The sequence below is a fragment of the Scyliorhinus torazame genome, chromosome 11 (genome assembly GCF_047496885.1).
Source record: "Scyliorhinus torazame isolate Kashiwa2021f chromosome 11, sScyTor2.1, whole genome shotgun sequence".
NCBI lineage: Eukaryota > Metazoa > Chordata > Chondrichthyes > Carcharhiniformes > Scyliorhinidae > Scyliorhinus > Scyliorhinus torazame.
The window spans coordinates 256,271,109-256,291,925 of NC_092717.1; the positions used below are offsets into that span (position 1 = coordinate 256,271,109).

Below are 20,817 nucleotides of genomic sequence, written 5' to 3' on the forward strand. Positions count from 1 at the left end.
GAGTGGCGTTTTTGATTAGGGAGAACATCACGGCAGTACTTAGAGGGGATATATCCGAGGGTTCGCCCACTGAGTCTATATGGGTGGAACTGAAAAATAAGAAGGGAGAAATCACCTTGGTAGGACTGTACTACAGGCCCCCAAATAGTCAGCGGGAAATTGAGGAGCAAATATGTAAGGAGATTACAGATAGCTGCAAGAATAATAGGGTGGTAGTAGTAGGGGACTTTAACTTTCCCAACATTGACTGGGACAGCCATAGCATTAGGGGCTTAGATGGAGGGAAATTTGTTGAGTGTATTCAGGAGGAATTTCTCATTCAGTATGTGGATGGACCGACTAGAGAGGGGGCAAAACTTGACCTCGTCTTGGGAAATAAGGAAGGGCAAGTGACAGAAGTGCTAGTGAGGGATCACTTTGGGACAAGTGACCATAATTCCATTAGTTTTAAGATAGTTATGGAGAATGATAGGTCTGGCCCAAGAGTTAAAATTCTTAATTGGGGCAAGGCCAATTTTGATGGTATCAGACAGGAACATGCAGAGGTAGATTGGGGGAGACTGTTGGCAGGCAAAGGGACGGCTGGTAAATGGGAGGCTTTTAAAAATGTGTTAACCAGGGTGCAGGGTAAGCACATTCCCTTTAGAGTGAAGGGCAAGGCTGGTAGAAGTAGGGAACCCTGGATGACTCGAGATATTGAGACTCTGGTCAAAAAGAAGAAGGAGGCATATGACGTACATAAGCAACTGGGATCAAGTGGATCCCTTGAAGAGTATAGAGATTGTCGAAATAGAGTTAAGAGGGAAATCAGGAGGGCAAAAAGGGGACATGAAATTGCTTTGGCAAATAATGCAAGGGAGAATCCAAAGAGATTCTACAGATACATAAAGGGGAAAAGAGTAACTAGGGACAGAGTAGGGCCTCTTAAGGATCAACAAGGACATCTATGTGCAGAGCCACAAGAGTTGGGTGAGATCCTGAATGAATACTTCTCATCGGTATTCACGGTGGAGAAAGGCATGGATGTTAGGAAACTAAGGGAAATAAATAGTGATGTCTTGAGAAGTGTGCATATTACAGAGGAGGAGGTGCTGGAAGTCTTAAAGCGCATCAAGGTAGATAAATCCCCGGGACCTGATGAAATGTATCCCAGGATGTTGTGGGAGGCTAGGGAGGAAATTGCGGGTCCCCTAACAGAGATATTTGAATCATCGGCAGCCACAGGTGAGGTGCCTGAAGATTGGAGAGTGGCGAATGTTGTGCCCTTGTTTAAGAAGGGCAGCAGGGAAAAGCCTGGGAACTACAGACCGGTGAGCCTAACGTCTGTAGTAGGTAAGTTGCTAGAAGGTATTCTGAGAGACAGGATCTACAAGCATTTAGAGAGGCAAGGACTGATTCGGGGCAGTCAGCATGGCTTTGTGCGTGGAAAATCATGTCTCACAAATTTGATTGAGTTTTTTGAGGGGGTGACCAAGAAGGTAGATGAGGGCAGTGCAGTAGACGTTGTCTACATGGACTTTAGCAAAGCCTTTGACAAGGTACCGCATGGTAGGTTGTTGCAGAAGGTTAAAGCTCACGGGATCCAGGGTGAGGTTGCCAATTGGATTCAAAATTGGCTGGACGACAGAAGACAGAGGGTGGTTGTAGAGGGTTGTTTTTCAAACTGGAGGCCTGTGACCAGTGGTGTGCCTCAGGGATCGGTGCTGGGTCCACTGTTATTTGTGATTTATATTAATGATTTGGATGAGAATTTAGGAGGCATGGTTAGTAAGTTTGCAGATGACACCAAGATTGGTGGCACAGTGGATAGTGAAGAAGGTTATCTAGGATTGCAACGGGATCTTGATCAATTAGGCCAGTGGGCCGATGAATGGCAGATGGAGTTTAATTTAGATAAATGTGAGGTGATGCATTTTGGCAGATCGAATCAGGCCAGGACCTACTCAGTTAATGGTATGGCGTTGGGGAGAGTTATAGAACAAAGAGATCTAGGAGTACAGGTTCATAGCTCCTTGAAGGTGGAGTCGCAGGTGGACAGGGTGGTGAAGAAGGCATTCGGCATGCTTGGTTTCATTGGTCAGAACATTGAATACAGGAGTTGGGACGTCTTGTTGAAGTTGTACAAGACATTGGCACGGCCACACTTGGAATACTGTGTGCAGTTCTGGTCACCCTATTATAGAAAGGATATTATTAAACTAGAAAGAGTGCAGAAAAGATTTACTAGGATGTTGCCGGGACTTGATGGTTTGAGTTATAAGGAGAGGCTGGATAGACTTGGACTTTTTTCCCTGGAGAGTAGGAGGCTTAGGGGTGATCTTATAGAGGTCTATAAAATAATGAGGGGCATAGATAAGGTAGATAGTCAACATCTTTTCCCAAAAGGTAGGGGAGTCTAAAACTAGAGGGCATAGGTTTAAGGTGAGAGGGGAGAGATTCAGAAGGGCCCAGAGGGGCCATTTCTTCACTCAGAGGGTAGTGAGTGTCTGGAATGGGCTGCCAGAGGTAGTAGTAGAAGCGGGTACAATTGTGTCTTTTAAAAAGCATTTAGATAGTTACATGGGTAAGATGGGTATAGAGGGTTATGGGCCAAGTGCGGGCAACTGGGACTAGCTTAATGGTAAAAACTGGGCGGCATGGACTGGTTGGGCCGAAGGGCCTGTTTCCATGCTGTAAACTTCTATGATTCTAAGATTCTAAGTCTCCAACCTATCGATGTCCTGCTGTATCCTCTGACAATCCGCAACACTATCGGCCACTCCACCACCCTTGGTGCCATCCACAAACTTACTAATCAGACCGGCTACATTTTCCTCCAAATCGTTTATGTACAAACAACAGAGGCCCCAGCACCGATCCCTGTGGAACACTACGAGTCACAACCTTCCATTCAGAAAAACACCCGTCTACTGCTACCCTTTGCCTTCTGTGACTGAGCCATTTCTGTACCCATCTTACCACCTCACCCCTGATCCCGTGTGACTTCACCTCTTGTACCAGTCTGCCATGAGGCACCTTGTCAAAGACTTTACTGAAATCCATGTATAGAGGGCTATGGGCCAAATGCGGGCAATTGGGACTAGCTTAGTCCCAATGCTGGGCGGCATGGACAAGTTGGGCTGTATGGGCCCAATGCTGGGCGGCATGGACAAGTTGGGCTGTATGGGCCCAATGCTGGGCGGCATGGACAAGTTGGGCTGTATGGGCCCAATGCTGGGCGGCATGGACAAGTTGGGCTGTATGGGCCCAATGCTGGGCGGCATGGACAAGTTGGGCTGTATGGGCCCAATGCTGGGCGGCATGGACAAGTTGGGCTGTATTAGTCCCAATGCTGGGCGGCATGGACAAGTTGGGCTGTATTAGTCCCAATGCTGGGCGGCATGGACAAGTTGGGCTGTATGGGCCCAATGCTGGGCGGCATGGACAAGTTGGGCTGTATGGGCCCAATGCTGGGCGGCATGGACAAGTTGGGCTGTATGGGCCCAATGCTGGGCGGCATGGACAAGTTGGGCTGTATGGGCCCAATGCTGGGCGGCATGGACAAGTTGGGCTGTATGGGCCCAATGCTGGGCGGCATGGACAAGTTGGGCTGTATGGGCCCAATGCTGGGCGGCATGGACAAGTTGGGCTGTATGGGCCCAATGCTGGGCGGCATGGACAAGTTGGGCTGTATGGGCCCAATACTGGGCGGCATGGACAAGTTGGGCTGTATGGGCCCAATGCTGGGCGGCATGGACAAGTTGGGCTGTATGGGCCCAATACTGGGCGGCATGGACAAGTTGGGCTGTATGGGCCCAATGCTGGGCGGCATGGACAAGTTGGGCGGCATGGACAAGTTGGGCGGCATGGACAAGTTGGGCGGCATGGACAAGTTGGGCTGTATGGGCCCAATGCTGGGCGGCATGGACAAGTTGGGCGGCATGGACAAGTTGGGCGGCATGGACAAGTTGGGCGGCATGGACAAGTTGGGCTGTATGGGCCCAATGCTGGGCGGCATGGACAAGTTGGGCTGGGCTGTGAACCTCTCGGACTCTATAGCTGAGGTTCTTTGTTTGCTGGAGATTAAGAGAAAACGTGACAGAATCAGATCACAGGATGACTCCCGTGCAGGAGGCTATTTAGCCCATTGTCTCCATGCTAGCCCTCTGTAAGAGCCACACCACTATTCTCACTTCCCAACCTTACCCCACTGATGCTTATCCAATTTCCTTTTTGCACAATTCATTGAAGCGAGTGTTTGACTCAGTTAAACATCTCTAATTCTAATCTCTGTCTCATTCAGTGAACTAATGAGAAGGATCTTTCCAAGACCCAGTACAGGAGCAATGGGACAAATGATAATTGATGACTGAAGCTCTGGATTCTCCAAGGGGCAGTTCCCACAAATTCCAATCTTGGAATAATAATTTTCCAATCTCATTAATTCATCAGAATATCTGGATTATTTACCAAATGTTGTGCTTCACATTTCCATTTCTCGATGTGTCAGCCACTTTAACTCCAAAATGTTTGTCTGACTCTTTCCAAAGATGAAGCAACAGGACCACTCAAAGAGCATGAATAACTGGCAACCTGTGTAGTCCTGTATAAACCGCATGTGTAGACTGGGACTCAGCATGTTAAACCAATGACACCGAGCACACTGACCTGGACATGGCTGTGGGTAGCAGGGTTGTAACTCTCTCAGCTGCTGTGGTGTCTCTGAGCAGTTCCTGCTCCGATAGCCTGTCCCACAGGTCTGGGAACAGGGGCCCCATACCGACCAAACACAGCTGTCACCTGTCAACAGACAACACAAAAGATGCAGGGATTTTAAAAGCTGCAAATAGAGGCACTTTTTAAAATCGCTCTCGCTCTCTGATCCTCCCTCAGGCTGCCTCTATCTATCACTTCCCTGCTCCTTTAATCTGTCTCTCTCTGCTTGCCCACCAATCTCTGTCTCTCGCTACTTCATCTTTCTTGTTCTTTCTATCTCTTTCTCTTTTGTTTGTTCTCTTTCTCCCCTCAGTGAGATTGATTTGTTCTCCTGTCCCCACAATCTTCATCTTTTCCTCCCACATCTCACATCCATAATCTCCCTCTCTCCATCATTCTCTCAAGTCCCTGTCCCCCATATCTCTCCTGGCAGCTCCATGCTTCCTTACCTGCGCAGGGTGAGGTGCTGCAGTTCTGGGTTTGAATACTGAGACCCTCACACACTGAGCCATTGTTCCGAGGTGGAGGGTTGATACAAGCCCTCGAACGTGTCTGTGACCCCTGATCACAGGTAACTGGACAATCTGACCACGGTGACCATGGTGTCCATCCTCCATCCACTAACACAAAAGGACAAGAGGGAAAGAAAAGTGAGATCCTGAGAAGTTCAATATTATAATGACCCAGGAGACCTCAGAAAGAGGGTTCACTTCAGTTTATTATCATTGTAAAGGTTAAGGCTGCGACTGATGTATTCAACAATCGGGTCCCAGTCGGGATTCGCGAGAGCGCCAGTTCGGTTTGGGCCGGTGTTTAAAGGGCCAGAAATGAGCTTCAGTGCCTGACAAAGGTCGAGGGTTAAATTCTGAATGGGAGGATAGAATAGGAGAGTAAACTTGCAGAAAGCATAAAGACTGACTGCAAAAGTTTCTATAGATATGTGAAGAGAAAAAGACTGGTGAAGACAAATGTAGGTCCCTTACAGTTAGAATCAGCTGAATTCATAATGAGAAACAAACCGATGGCAGGCCCGTTGAACAATTATGTTTGACCTGTCTTCACGAAGGAGGACACAAAGAACCTTCCGGAAATTCTCGGGGACAGAGGGTCTACCATGAAGGAGGAACTGAAGGAAATCCTTATTAGTCAGGAAATTGTATTGGGAAAACTGATGGGATTAAAACTCGGTAAGTCCCCAGGGCCTGATGTTCTGAATCCAAGAGTACTTAAGAAAGTGGCCCTAGAAATAGTGGATGCTTTGGTGATCATTTTCCAGCATTCTATAGACTCTGGAAGAGTTCCAATGGATTGGAGGGTAGCTAATGGAACCCCACTCACTAAACCCTGCGGTCCCCAGCATTTCTGCTATCTGATTTATGTCCTCATTTGTGAAGACAGAACCAAGTATGTGTTTAGTTGCTCAGCCATTTCTTTGTCCTATCATACATTCCCCTGTTTCTGACTGTCAGGGACCTACATTTGTCTTCACCAATCTTTTTCTCTTCACGTGCAGTCAGTTTTTATGTTCCCTGCAAGCTTACTCTCACACTCTATTTTCCTCTTCCTTTGCTGAATTATAAACTGCTCTCAGTCCTCAGACCTGTTGTTTTTCTTGGCCAGTCTGTCTGCTTCTTCCTTGGATCGAATACAATCTCTAATTTCCCTTATAAACCATGGATTGCCCACCTTTCCCATTATATTTTGCGCAGACAGGAATAAACAATTGTTGCAGTTCCACCGTTCTCTCCTTGAATGTTTGCCATTGCCTATCCACTGTCATCCCTTTCAGTAACAATCCCCAATCGATCATAGCCAACTCAGAGAACAGCTGGTGAGTCAGTTTCAGCGGGAGCATTGCGGAAGGAGGTTGCTGGGAGGTAAGTCAACCTTTAAGAGCACTTGTCTTTGCAGGGGCAGGCCAGTCGATTTCGGCGTGAGAACAGCTGGTGAGTCAGTTTCAGCGGGAGCATTGCGGAAGGAGGTTGCTGGGAGGTAAGTCAACCTTTAAAAGCACTTGTCTTTGCAGGGGCAGGCCAGTCGATTTTGGCGGGAGTGGAGCTGGCTGGTTAGTCAATTTCAGCAGGAGCTGAGAATTTTTCTTTTTTTTTTTTAAAATTAGTTTTTTAGGCGGGAACAGGAAGTCGACCCGCGGACGTCTGGGAAGACCCTCACCAATAAATTCTGGTGGAGAGGAAATCCGAGACACTACACGTGTAGTGTCTCCCACCCGCCCTCCTCCTCTAACCTAATAATAAAACCCATTGGTCTGAGGTAAGTACCATATTTTATTATATTATTATTATTTTTTATAAAAATTTAATTTAGTTGTTAGCCAGATCTTGGTAGAAAGTTAGAGGAATGGCAGGGAAGGGAGTGCAATGTTCCTCCTGCAGGATGTTTGAGGTGAGGGATGCAGTTAGTGTCCCTGCTGATTTTACCTGCAGGAAGTGCTGCCACCTCCAGCTCCTCCAAGACTGAGTTAGGGAACTGGAGCTGGAGTTGGAAGAACTTCGGATCATTCGGGAGGCAGAGGGGGTCATAGATAGCAGCTTCAGGGACTTAGTTACACCAAAGATTGGAGATAGGTGGGTAACTGTAAGAGGGACTGGGAAAAAGCAGTCAGTGCAGGGATCCCCTGCGGTCGTTCCCCTGAGAAACAAGTATACCGCTTTGGATACTTGTGGGGGGGACGACTTACCAGGAGTAAGCCATGGGGTACGGGCCTCTGGCACGGCGTCTGTCCCTGTTGCTCAGAAGGGAAGGGGGGAGAGGAGCAGAGCATTAGTAATTGGGGACTCTATAGTCAGGGGCACAGATAGGAGATTTTGTGGGAGTGTGAGAGACTCGCGTTTGGTATGTTGCCTCCCAGGTGCAAGGGTACGTGATGTCTCGGATCGTGTTTTCCGGGTCCTTAGAGGGGAGGGGGAGCAGCCCCAAGTCGTGGTCCACATTGGCACTAATGACATAGGTAGGAAAGGGGACAAGGATGTCAGGCAGGCTTTCAGGGAGCTAGGATGGAAGCTCAGAACTAGAACAAACAGAGTTGTTATCTCTGGGTTGTTGCCCGTGCCACGTGATAGTGAGATGAGGAATAGGGAGAGAGAGCATTTAAACACGTGGCTACAGGGATGGTGCAGGCGGGAGGGATTCAGATTTTTGGATAACTGGGGCTCTTTCTGGGGAAGGTGGGACCTCTACAGACAGGTAGATGGTCTACACCTGAACCTGAGGGGCACAAATATCCTGGGGGGGAGATTTGTTAGTGCTCTTTGGGGGGGTTTAAACTAATGCAGCAGGGGCATGGGAACCTGGATTGTAGTTTTAGGGTAAGGGTGAATGAGAGTATAGAGGTCAGGAGCACAGATTTGACGTCGAGGGACTTCGATGTTGTGGCCATTTCGGAGACATGGATAGAGCAGGGACAGGAATGGATGTTGCAGGTTCCGGGGTTTAGGTGTTTTAGTAAGCTCAGAGAAGGAGGCAAAAGAGGGGGAGGTGTGGCGCTGCTAGTCAAGAGCAGTATTACGGTGGCGGAGAGGATGCTAGATGGGGACTCTTCTTCCGAGGTAGTATGGGCTGAAGTTAGAAACAGGAAAGGAGAGGTCACCCTGTTGGGAGTTTTTTTTAAAATCGGCCTCCTAATAGTTCTAGGGATGTAGAGGAAAGGATGGCGAAGATGATTCTGGATATGAGTGAAAGTAACAGGGTAGTTATTATGGGAGACTTTAACTTTCCAAATATTGACTGGAAAAGATATAGTTCGAGTACAATAGATGGGTCGTTTTTTGTACAGTGTGTGCAGGAGGGTTTCCTGAAACAATATGTTGACAGGCCAACAAGAGGCGAGGCCACGTTGGATTTGGTTTTGGGTAATGAACCAGGCCAGGTGTTGGATTTGGAGGTAGGAGAGCACTTTGGGGACAGTGACCACAATTCGGTGACGTTTACGTTAATGATGGAAAGGGATAAGTATACACCACAGGGCAAGAGTTATAGCTGGGGGAAGGGCAATTATGATGCCATTAGACGTGACTTGGGGGGGATAGGTTGGAGAAGTAGGCTGCAAGTGTTGGGCACACTGGATAAGTGGGGCCTGTTCAAGGATCAGCTACTGCGTGTTCTTGATAAGTATGTACCGGTCAGACAGGGAGGAAGGCGTCGAGCGAGGGAACCGTGGTTTACCAAGGAAGTGGAATCTCTTGTTAAGAGGAAGAAGGAGGCCTATGTGAAGATGAAGTGTGAAGTTTTGGTTGGGGCGATGGATAGTTACAAGGTAGCGAGGAAGGATCTAAAGAGAGAGCTAAGACCAGCAAGGAGGGGACATGAGAAGTATTTGGCAGGAAGGATCAAGGAAAACCCAAAAGCTTTCTATAGGTATGTCAGGAATAAGCGAATGACTAGGGAAAGAGTAGGACCAGTCAAGGACAGGGATGGGAAATTGTGTGTGGAGTCTGAAGAGATAGGCGAGATACTAAATGAATATTTTTCGTCAGTATTCACTCAGGAAAAAGATAATGTTGTGGAGGAGAATGCTGAGCCCCAGGCTAATAGAATAGATGGCATTGAGGTACGTAGGGAAGAGGTGTTGGCAATTCTGGACAGGCTGAAAATAGATAAGTCCCCGGGACCTGATGGGATTTATCCTGGGATTCTCTGGGAGGCAAGGGAAGAGATTGCTGGACCTTTGGCTTTGATTTTTATGTCATCATTGGCTACAGGAATAGTGCCAGAGGACTGGAGGACAGCAAATGTGGTCCCTTTGTTCAAAAAGGGGAGCAGAGACAACCCCGGCAACTATAGACCGGTGAGCCTCACGTCTGTAGTGGGTAAAGTCTTGGAGGGGATTATAAGAGACAAGATTTATAATCATCTAGATAGGAATAATATGATCAGGGATAGTCAGCATGGCTTTGTGAAGGGTAGGTCATGCCTCACAAACCTTATTGAGTTATTTGAGAAGGTGACTGAACAGGTAGACGAGGGTAGAGCAGTTGATGTGGTGTATATGGATTTCAGCAAAGCGTTTGATAAGGTTCCCCACGGTAGGCTATTGCAAAAAATACAGAGGCTGGGGATTGAGGGTGATTTAGAGATGTGGATCAGAAATTGGCTAGCTGAAAGAAGACAGAGGGTGGTGGTTGATGGAATATGTTCAGAATGGATACAGTCACAAGTGGAGTACCACAAGGATCTGTTCTGGGGCCGTTGCTTTTTGTCATTTTTATCAATGACCTAGAGGAAGGCGCAGAAGGGTGGGTGAGTAAATTTGCAGACGATACTAAAGTCGGTGGTGTTGTCGATAGTGTGGAAGGATGTAGCAGGTTACAGAGGGATATAGATAAGCTGCAGAGCTGGGCTGAGAGGTGGCAAATGGAGTTTAATGTAGAGAAGTGTGAGGTGATTCACTTTGGAAGGAATAACAGGAATGCGGAATATTTGGCTAATGGTAAAGTTCTTGAAAGTGTGGATGAGCAGAGGGATCTAGGTGTCCATGTACATAGATCCCTGAAAGTTGCCACCCAGGTTGATAGGGTTGTGAAGAAGGCCTATGGAGTGTTGGCCTTTATTGGTAGAGGGATTGAGTTCCGGAGTCAGGAGGTCATGTTGCAGCTGTACAGAACTCTGGTACGGCCGCATTTGGAGTATTGCGTACAGTTCTGGTCACCGCATTATAGGAAGGACGTGGAGGCTTTGGAGCGGGTGCAGAGGAGATTTACCAGGATGTTGCCTGGTATGGAGGGAAAATCTTATGAGGAAAGGCTGACGGACTTGAGGTTGTTTTCGTTGGAGAGAAGAAGGTTAAGAGGAGACTTAATAGAGGCATACAAAATGATCAGAGGGTTAGATAGGGTGGACAGTGAGAGCCTTCTCCCGCGGATGGATATGGCTGGCACAAGGGGACATAACTTTAAACTGAGGGGTAATAGATATAGGACAGAGGTCAGAGGTAGGTTCTTTACGCAAAGAGTAGTGAGGCCGTGGAATGCCCTACCTGCTACAGTAGTGAACTCGCCAACATTGAGGGCATTTAAAAGTTTATTGGATAAACATATGGATGATAATGGCATAGTGTAGGTTAGATGGCTTTTGTTTCGGTGCAACATCGTGGGCCGAAGGGCCTGTACTGCGCTGTATTGTTCTATGTTCTATGTTCTGTGTTCATCCAGCCAATTGCAGAGTTTCTGTAGCTGGTGGACAGACTTTGGGGAGTCAGGGGGTGAGTTCTTGTTATCAGAATTCACAACCTCTGACCTGTTCTTGTCTCCACGGTTTATAAGGCTGGGTCAGTTCAGTTTCTGGTCAATTGTAAACCGCAGGAAGTTGATAGTTGTCGAGTCAGTGATGATAATTCCATTGAATGTCAAGGGGAGAGGTTGGATTCTGTATTGACCTGTGAATAACCTGCTACAAGTAAAATATCAACAAGGGTGAGAAGATCAATTGGCCACCGAAGAGCCTCAACAGATCCCAAGGTGGACTGGCCATCCATACCCTCCACAATCCTCCATAAAATGGGAGACACTCTGGAATCGATGGGTGTGAATGTGGCGGTTCGGTCACATGCTACATTTCCTCATGTTTGGGGAACGTAAAATCAAGCCCTGTTTCTGCTTCTATTACACTGGGGTCCATCCCCTGTCAATTTAGTTTCACCCCTCCTCACCCACACAAGAGACCCACCCCATGAGGACATTGGTCCCAATCTGGGGAAGCTCCTCCTCATCCACATTCGTGACCCTCCCCATGAGGTCATTGGTCCCAATCCTGTTGAGCTACAATGCTTCCTCTTTGAGTTGGTGCTCTCTGCCCCCCAACTGGCCTCTGGGGTTACTGCCTGTGGGGTTACTGCCTGTGGGGTTACTGCTTGTGGGGTTACTGCGTGTGGGGTTACTGCGTGTGGGGCTACTGCCTTTGGGGTTACTGCCTGTGGGGTTACTGCCTGTGGGGTTACTGCCTGTGGGGTTACTGCCTGTGGGGTTACTGCATGTGGGGTTACTGCCTGTGGGGTTACTGCATGTGGGGTTACTGCCTCTGGGGTTACTGCCTCTGGGGTTACTGCCTCTGGGGTTACTGCCTGTGGGGTTACTGCATGTGGGGTTACTGCCTGTGGGGTTACTGCTTGTGGGGTTACTGCCTCTGGGAGTATACAATCCAGGAAACTCTCACACCCCTGATGCTCCGCAGTGACTCCAGCTGCCCTCGGAAATCCTGAACTCGAGCTTCTGGAGACACTTCCAACCTGTGCCTATTCCAGAATAACCTTTCAGTGTTACCTTTGCAGTCCAGGGGTTGGCAGTAGATTCCTTCAGGGGTGCACAAGCTGTAAAAAAAAAAAAAAAAAAAAAACACCATAAGGACAGAGAATCTGCTCCAAAATGACCCATTGGGTCAAAAGCTGCTCTCTCCACAAAAGCAAAATCCTGCAGATGCTGGAAATCGGAGATAAAACAAAAACCGCTGTAAATACTCAGCACGTCTGGCAGTATCTGTGGAGAGAAACAGGGTTAACATTTCAGGTAGATGGAAAGATTCACTTTTTAAAACCTTTACTGTAGCAAATTAACCAAAACCAACATGATTCAAACATTAACAGTTGAAAGATATTTCAAACAAAATAGCAAAATACAACAAAGTGACACCTCACAGAATTACAAGCACTGGTGTTACTTGCTGCACAAATGGGTTCCATCTCTGCCTTTCCAACTCGGCAATGGATTTTGTTCTCAAGGTGCTTTCCATTCGAAGTTCCCGGATAGAGTTGACCTTCAAACATCACATTCCTCAAGAACCTCTTTACCGAGGTACAGCACTGGCTTGATGGTGAGGAATCCTCACAGGCTGCTTTACCCAACCCCTCTAAATGGTCTCATTGGCTCTGACAATACTGAAATATCAGTAGTCTTGTCCAATCCACAATCCCTGCACTCCCTGTGTTCTTTTTAATTGTGTTACAAACACAATTTATTGTATAAGTCTTACCTCTGGTGCCCAAAACTACAGGATCTGTTCTATACATTGATATCTGTGTTTCTGGGTTCGAACACCAGTTGTGATTGGATCTTCAATTAGCTCTATATTTACACATTCCTTTTAACTTCCATCCTTAGAGCAACCTCAAGTTACACGGGCATTCCTCAAAAGTCAAATGACCTCACACTCTGGAAAACGAGTTCTCTTCCTCTCCGGAATGATCCCAGCTTTACTTTGGCCTTTAAGGGACATTCCCAGAGTTCGAGGGCCATCAGAAACGGAAGAAACAGCCTCCAGCTGGGCAGAGATGAAACTGGGAAACTCGAGAGCAGAATGAACGAGTCACGAGTATCTGAAAAGGTTGAATGGCTGGAGCAGATCAGAGAGGTGACAGCGACCATATGAAAGGTTATCGGGAGGTCAGCAGGAATGTGGAGTTGAGGTTAGAATCAAAACAGCCACGATCTGGGTCGAGGGGCCAAGTGGCCTCATCCTGATCATTATGTTTGGTTATATACGTATATATATGTATGTGTAAATATGTATATGTGTATATATTTACATGTGTGTATGCGTATATATATATTATATATATATGTATAGGTGTGTATATGTGTGTGTACATGTATACAGGTGTATGTATGTGTGTGTACATGTGTGTGTATATAGGGTAAGAGATAGGATGTAGAATCATCTGGAAAGGAATAATTTGATTAGAGATAGTCAACACGGTTTCGTGAAGGGTAGGTCGTGCCTCACAAACCTTATTGAATTCTTTGAGAAGGTGACCAAACAGGTGGATGAGGGTAAAGCAGTTGATGTGGTGTATATGGATTTCAGTAAAGCGTTTGATAAGGTTCCCCATGGTAGGCTATTGCAGAAAATACGGAGGCTGGGGATTGAGGGTGATTTAGAGATGTGGATCAGACATTGGCTAGCTGAAAGAAGACAGAGGGTGGTGGTAGATGGGAAATGTTCAGAATGGAGTTCAGTTACTAGTGGTGTACCACAAGGATCTGTTTTGGGGCCACTGCTGTTTGTCATTTTTATAAATGACCTGGAGGAGGGCGTAGAAGGATGGGTGAGTAAATTTGCAGATGACACGAAAGTCGGTGGAGTTGTGGACAGTGCGGAAGGATGTTGCAGGTTACAGAGGGACATAGATAAGCTGCAGCGCTGGGCTGAGAGGTGGCAAATGGGGTTTAATGCAGAAAAGTGTCAGGTGATTCATTTTGGAAGGAGTAACAGGAATACAGAGTACTGGGCTAATGGTAATATTCTTGGTAGTGTGGATGAGCAGAAAGCTCTCGGTGTCCATGTACATAGATCCCTGAAAGTTGCCACCCAGGTTGATAGGATTGTTGAGAAGGCGTACGGTGTGTTAGCTTTTATTGGTAGAGGGATTGAGTTTCGGAGCCATGAGGTCATGTTGCAGCTGTACAAGACTCTGGTGCGGCCGCATTTGGAGTATTGCGTGCAATTCTGGTCGCCGCATTATAGGAAGGATGTGGAAGCATTGGAAAGGGTGCAGAGGAGATTTACCAGGATGCTGCCTGGTATGGAGGGAAGATCTTATGAGGAAAGGCTGAGGGACTTGAGGCTGTTTTCGTTAGAGAGAAGAAGGTTAAGAGGTGACTTAATTGAGGCATACAAGATGATCAGAGGATTAGATAGGGTGGACAGTGAGAGCCTTTTTCCTCAGATGGTTATGGCTAGCATGAGGGGACATAGCTTTAAGTTGAGGGGAGATAGATATTACATACATAGATTACATTACATAGAACATACAGTGCAGAAGGAGGCCATTCGGCCCATCGAGTCTGCACCGACCCACATTAATCCCTCACTTCCACCTTATCCCCGCAACCCAATAACCCCTCCCAACCCTTATGGACACTACGGGTAATTTAGCATGGCCAATCCACCTAACCTGCACGTCTTTGGACTGTGGGAGGAAACCGGAGCACCCGGAGGAAACCCACGCGGACACGGGGAGAACGTGCAAACTCCGCACAGACAGTGACCCAGCGGGGAATCGAACCTGGGACCCTGGCGCTGTGAAGCCACAGTGCTATCCACTTGTGCTACCGTGCTGCCCATATATAGGACAGATGTCAGAGGTAGGTTCTTTACTCAGAGAGTAGTAAGGGTGTGGAATGCCCTGCCTGTAACAGTAGTGGACTCGCCAACATTAAGGGCATTTAAATGGTCATTGGATAAACAGGGGCTGGTTTAGCACACTGGGCTAAACAGCTGGCTTTTAAAGCAGACCCAAGCAGGCCAGCAGCGCGGGTTCAATTCCCGTACCAGCCTCCCCGAACAGGCGCCGGAATGTGGCGACTAGGGGCTTTTCACAGTAACTTCATTTGAAGCCTACTTGTGACAATAAGCGATTTTCATTTCATTTCATTTCATTCATATGGACGATAAGGGAATATTGTCGATGGGCTTTAGAGTGGTTTCACAGGTCGGTGCAACATCGAGGGCCAAAGGGCCTGTACTGCGCTGTAATGTTCTATGTTCTATGCCCTCCAGTCCAGGCAGCATCCTGGTAAATCTCCTCTGTACCCTCTCCAAAGCATCCACATCCTTCCTATAATGAGGCGACCAGAACTGGACACAATATTCCAAGTGTGGTCTAACCAGGAATTTATAAAACTGCAGCACAACCTCGTGGCTCTTAAACTCAATCCCCCTGTTAATGAAAGCTAACACACCACACACCTTCTTAACAACCCTATCAACCTGGGTGGCAACTTTGAGGGATCTATGTACGTGGACCCCAAGATCCCTCTGTTCCTCCACACTTCCACGAATCCTGCTTTTAACCCTGTATTCAGCATTCAAATTCGACCTTCCAAAATGAATCACTTCACATTTATCTAGATTGAACACCATCTGCCACTTCTCAGTCCAGCTCTGCATCCTGTCAATGTCCTGTTGGAACCTGCAACAGCCTCGACACTATCTACAACTCCACCAACCTTCGTGTCCTCAGCAAAGTTACTAAACCACCCTTCCACTTCTTCATCCAAGTCATTTACAAAATCCACAAAGAGCAGAGGTCCCAGAACAGATCCTTGAGGGACACCACTGGTCACCGACCTCCAGGCGGAATACTTTCCATCCACTTCCACTCGCTATCTTCTTTCATCCAGCCAATTCTCTATCCAGACAGACAAATTTCCCTGTATCCCATGCCCCCTAACTTTCCGAATGAGCCTACCATGGGGAACCTTATCAAATGCCTTACTGAAATTCATATACACCACATCCACTGCCCGACCTTCATAAATGTGTATCGTCACATCCTCAAAGAATTCAATGAGGCTTGTGAGGCATGTCCTGCTCCTCACAAAGCCATGCTGACTATCTTTAATTAAACTATGTTTTTCTAAATAATCATAAATCCTATCTCTCAGAACCCTTTCCAATATTTTGCTCACCACAGACGCAAGACTGATGGGTCTGTAATTCCCAGGGATTTCCCTATTCCCTTTCATGAACAGGGGAACATATACCTCCTTCCAATCGTCCTGTACTATTCCAGTGGAGAGTGAGGACGCAAAGATCATCGCCAACGGCGCAGGAATCTCCTCCCTCGCTTCCCGTAGTAACCTTGGGTATATCGCGTCAGGCCCAGGGGAACTTACCTATCCTGATGCTTTTCAAAATTTCCAGCACATCCTCCTTCTTAATATCAACCTGTTCGAGTCTATTAACCTGGTTCACACTGTTCTCATGGGCAACAATGTCTCTCTCTCTAGTGAATACTGAAACAAAATATTCATTTAGGGCCTCCCCTACCTCCTCAGACTCTAGGCACAAGTTCCCTCCACTATCCCTGATCAGCCCGACTCTCACTCTGATCATCCTCTTATTTCTCACACAAGTGTCGAACTTTTGGTGTGAAATCACAGAGAAGAGCAAGCAAGGCAACTGCACTGTGAAGATGGATTGTTTTGTTATAAAGAAGAAAGTGCCAGAGGCACAAATAAGCAGCGTACCTCCTGGGCAGGATCTCGTAACCGAATCTGCTGGAGAGAGCTGTTCAGAAGGGTCCTCGGCAGGACAGAGCAGTGGTGGAGAGAGGTGCTCAGGAGAGTCCAGGACAGGACAGAGCAGTGCTGGAGAGAGGTGCTCAGGAGAGTCCATGGCAGGACAGAGCAGTGCTGGAGAGAGGTGCTCAGGAGAGTCCAGGACAGGACAGAGCAGTGCTGGAGAGAGGTGCTCAGGAGAGTCCAGGACAGGACAGAGCAGTGCTGGAGAGAGGTGCTCAGGAGAGTCCATGGCAGGACAGAGCAGTGCTGGAGAGAGGTGCTCAGGAGAGTCCAGGACAGGACAGAGCAGTGCTGGAGAGAGGTGCTCAGGAGAGTCCAGGACAGGACAGAGCAGTGCTGGAGAGAGGTGCTCAGGAGAGTCCAGGACAGGACAGAGCAGTGCTGGAGAGAGGTGCTCAGGAGAGTCCAGGACAGGACAGAGCAGTGCTGGAGAGAGGTGCTCAGGAGAGTCCATGGCAGGACAGAGCAGTGCTGGAGAGAGGTGCTCAGGAGAGTCCAGGACAGGACAGAGCAGTGCTGGAGAGAGGTGCTCAGGAGAGTCCAGGACAGGACAGAGCAGTGCTGGAGAGAGGTGCTCAGGAGAGTCCATGGCAGGACAGAGCAGTGCTGGAGAGAGGTGCTCAGGAGAGTCCAGGACAGGACAGAGCAGTGCTGGAGAGAGGTGCTCAGGAGAGTCCAGGACAGGACAGAGCAGCGCTGGTGTGAGCTGCCCAGGAGAGTCCAGGACAGGACAGATCAGTGCTGGTGTTAACTCTGTACAGAAGTCCAGGGCCTCTGATGAACAGCCTGCAAAGAAAAAAACTGAAATCGGAACAAAGCAGTATAAAGATGATTTCTTGAGATATGGCTTTGTTAATTGTGCCAATATAAATCAGGATGCAAAGCCCATGTGTGTTATATGCAAGGAAGTACTGGCAAATAAGAGTTTAAAACTCACAAAATGTCAAAGGTATTTGAAGGCTAAGCATGGCGAGTTCAAGGACAAACCTCTTGATTTTTTTCAAAGGATGCAGTAAGAACTTAAATTGTCAGCTGAAATCCTCAGCTGAAATGTTACATTGAATGACAAAGGACAATTAGCCTCTTCGATGGTAGTTTGCTGTGCAGCTGAAGAGAGAATGCCCCTCATTGTAGCAGAGAGATTAATTCTCCCTACAGCATTACAATTCATCCGGACCTGGAGATATGTCCACTTTTAAGCCTGCCAACACCTCCAATACCTTATCCCTCCCTGTGACAACTTGCTTAATATCCTCACAGTCTGTCTCCCCGAGTTCCATAACTACCTTTTCATTTTCTTGGAAGAAGACATTTGTGAAATATTCATTCAACACCCGACCAACGTCCTCTGGCTCCACCCACAAATTTCCACTTGGTCCAAAATGGGCCCCACTCTTTCCCTGGTTATCCTCTTCCCATTGATATCCTTATGGAATATCTTGGGATTTTCCTGACTTTTACCAGCCAGAGCTTTCACATATCCGCTCTTTGCTCTCCTAATTGTTCTCTTAAGCTCCATCCTGCACTTTCTGTACTCCACTAATGCCTCTATTGATTAGCTCCCCTTGTACTTATTGAAAGCCTCTCTCTTCTCATTGCATCCTAAATATCTCTGGTCATAACAAAGAACAAAGAACAAAGAATAATCCAGCACAGGAACAGGCCTCCGGCCCTCCAAGCCTGTACCGGTCATGATACCAACCTTGGCCAAAACCCTCAGCACTTCCTTGTGCCGTATCCCTCTATACCCAACCTGTCCATGTGTTTGTCAAGATGCCTATTGAACGCCGTTAATGTACCTGCTTCCACAATCTCCCCTGGCAACGCGTTCCAGGCACTCACCACCCTCTGCGTAAAAAGCCTGCCTCGCACATCTCCTCTAAACTTTGCCCCACGGACCTTAAACCTGTGACCCCTCCACCCTGGGAAAGAGTGCCTGCCCATCCACTCTATCCATGCCCCTCATAGTCTTGTAGACCTCAACCTCCGTCTTTCTAATGAAAACAGTCCGAGTCTATTCAGCCTCTCCACATAGCTAACACCCTCCAGACCCGGCAACATCCGTAAACCTCCTCTGCACCCTCTCCAAAGCCTCCACATCCTTCTGGTAGTGTGGGGACCAGAATTTTGCACAATATTCCAAGTGCGGCCTTACCAAGGTTCTATACAACTGCAGCATGACTTGCCAGTTTTTATACTCGATGCCCCGTCCAATGAGGGCAAGCATTCCGTCTGCTTTCTTGACTACCTTGTCCACTTGTGTTGCCACCTTCAAAGATCTGTGGACCTGCACGCCCAGATCTCCCTGACTTTCTATATTCCTAAGAGTTTTGCCATTTACCATTTGCCATATTTCCCCTCTATGTCAGACCTACCAAAATGCACAACCTCACATTTGTCCATGGTTCTCTGGTTTGTTACTCCTTCCTCTACCCTCGAGGGATCATGTTAGGCCTGTACTCTCCCCATTTCTTCTTTGAACATCCTCCATTTCTCTTCTGTAGATTTCCCCACCAGTAACTTGTTCCAGTCCACCTTGGTCACATCCTACCTTATTTTACTAAAATCTGCTCTCCCCGAATCTAAGACCCTTTTCTGCAATTCGTCTATTTCTTTGTCCATAACAAACTTGAATTGCACCATGTTGTGGTCGCTATCACCAAAATGCTCCCCCACCAACCACCTGCCCAGCTTCATTCCTCAGAATTATGTCTAGCATTGCACCATCCAGAAGGCAGGAGAATGGGGATGAGAAAATATCAGCCAGCCTGGGTCCAGCCGGCCTGGGTCCCAGCGTCCAGCCGGCCTGGGTCCCAGCGTCCAGCCGGCCTGGGTTCAGCCGGCCTGGGTCCCAGCGGCCAGCCGGCCTGGGTTCAGCCGGCCTGGGTTCAGCCGGCCTGGGTTCAGCCGGCCTGGGTTCAGCCGGCCTGGGTCCCAGCGCTCAGCCAGCCTGGGTCCAGCCGGCCTGGGTCCCAGCGTCCAGCCGGCCTGGGTTCAGCCAGCCTGGGTCCCAGCGCTCAGCCGGCCTGGGTCCAGCCGGCCTGGGTCCCAACGCTCAGCCGGCCTGGGTCCCAGCGGTCAGCCGGCCTGGGTCCAGCCGGCCTGGGTTCAGCCAGCCTGGGTTCAGCCGGCCTGGGTCCCAGCGCTCAGCCGGCCTGGGTTCAGCCGGCCTGGGTCCCAGCGTCCAGCCGGCCTGGGTCCAGCCGGCCTGGGTTCAGCCGGCCTGGGTTCAGCCGGCCTGGGTCCCAGCGGTCAGCCGGCCTGGGTTCAGCCGGCCTGGGTTCAGCCGGCCTGGGTTCAGCCGGCCTGGGTCCCAGCGCTCAGCCGGCCTGGGTCCAGCCGGCCTGGGTTCAGCCGGCCTGGGTTCAGCCGGCCTGGGTTCAGCCGGCCTGGGTCCCAGCGGTCAGCCGGCCTGGGTTCAGCCGGCCTGGGTTCAGCCGGCCTGGGTTCAGCCGGCCTGGGTTCAGCCGGCCTGGGTTCAGCCGGCCTGGGTTCAGCCGGCCTGGGTTCCAAAGGTCCGCAGTTTGTAAAAATAGGTCCCGGGAAAAAAAGTTTGAAAAACTCTGGTCTCGAATAAGAAATCGGCCATTTTGGACTGGGACGGGAAGGAATGTCTTCAGTCAGAGTGGTGAATTTTTAATTAATTTACGGGATGTGGGCGTCGCTGGTCAGACCAGCATTTATTGCCCATCCCTAGTTGCCCTTCAGAAGGTGGGGGTGAGCTGCCAACTTGAACCGCTGCAGTCCCTGATGTGTAGGTACACCCACCATGCTGTTAGGGAGGGAGTTCCAGGATGTTGCCTTGGCGACAGTGAAGGAACGGCGATATATTTCCAAGTCAGGGGGGTAACAGAGTTGGAGGGGAACCTCCAGAATCTTTGGAATTCTCCAATCCAAAGGGCTACAGAGGTTCAGACACTGCGTATAGTCAGAGACGAGGTTGATGTATTTTTAGACACCAATGACATTAAAGGACAAGTGGGATACGAAGCGAAGGCGCAGACTCAAGGAGCTCAGATGGACTAGTTTTCTAATGTCCTTTCGGGAAATACATTTTCCATCCTCACATGTTGTGGTCTCCACGTGACTC

General features: G+C 48.6%; 1 protein-coding gene across 1 annotated transcript in view; it reads right to left on the reverse strand.

The window, feature by feature from the left end:
* The window catches only part of sspo (SCO-spondin), a 1,206,999-nt gene that overhangs the window by 169,906 nt on the left and 1,016,276 nt on the right, over positions 1-20,817 (reverse strand). The window contains 3 exon segments of the mRNA XM_072468611.1: positions 4,648-4,779; positions 5,145-5,315; positions 11,970-12,016. Of these exon segments, the coding sequence (XP_072324712.1) occupies positions 4,648-4,779; positions 5,145-5,315; positions 11,970-12,016 (350 nt within the window).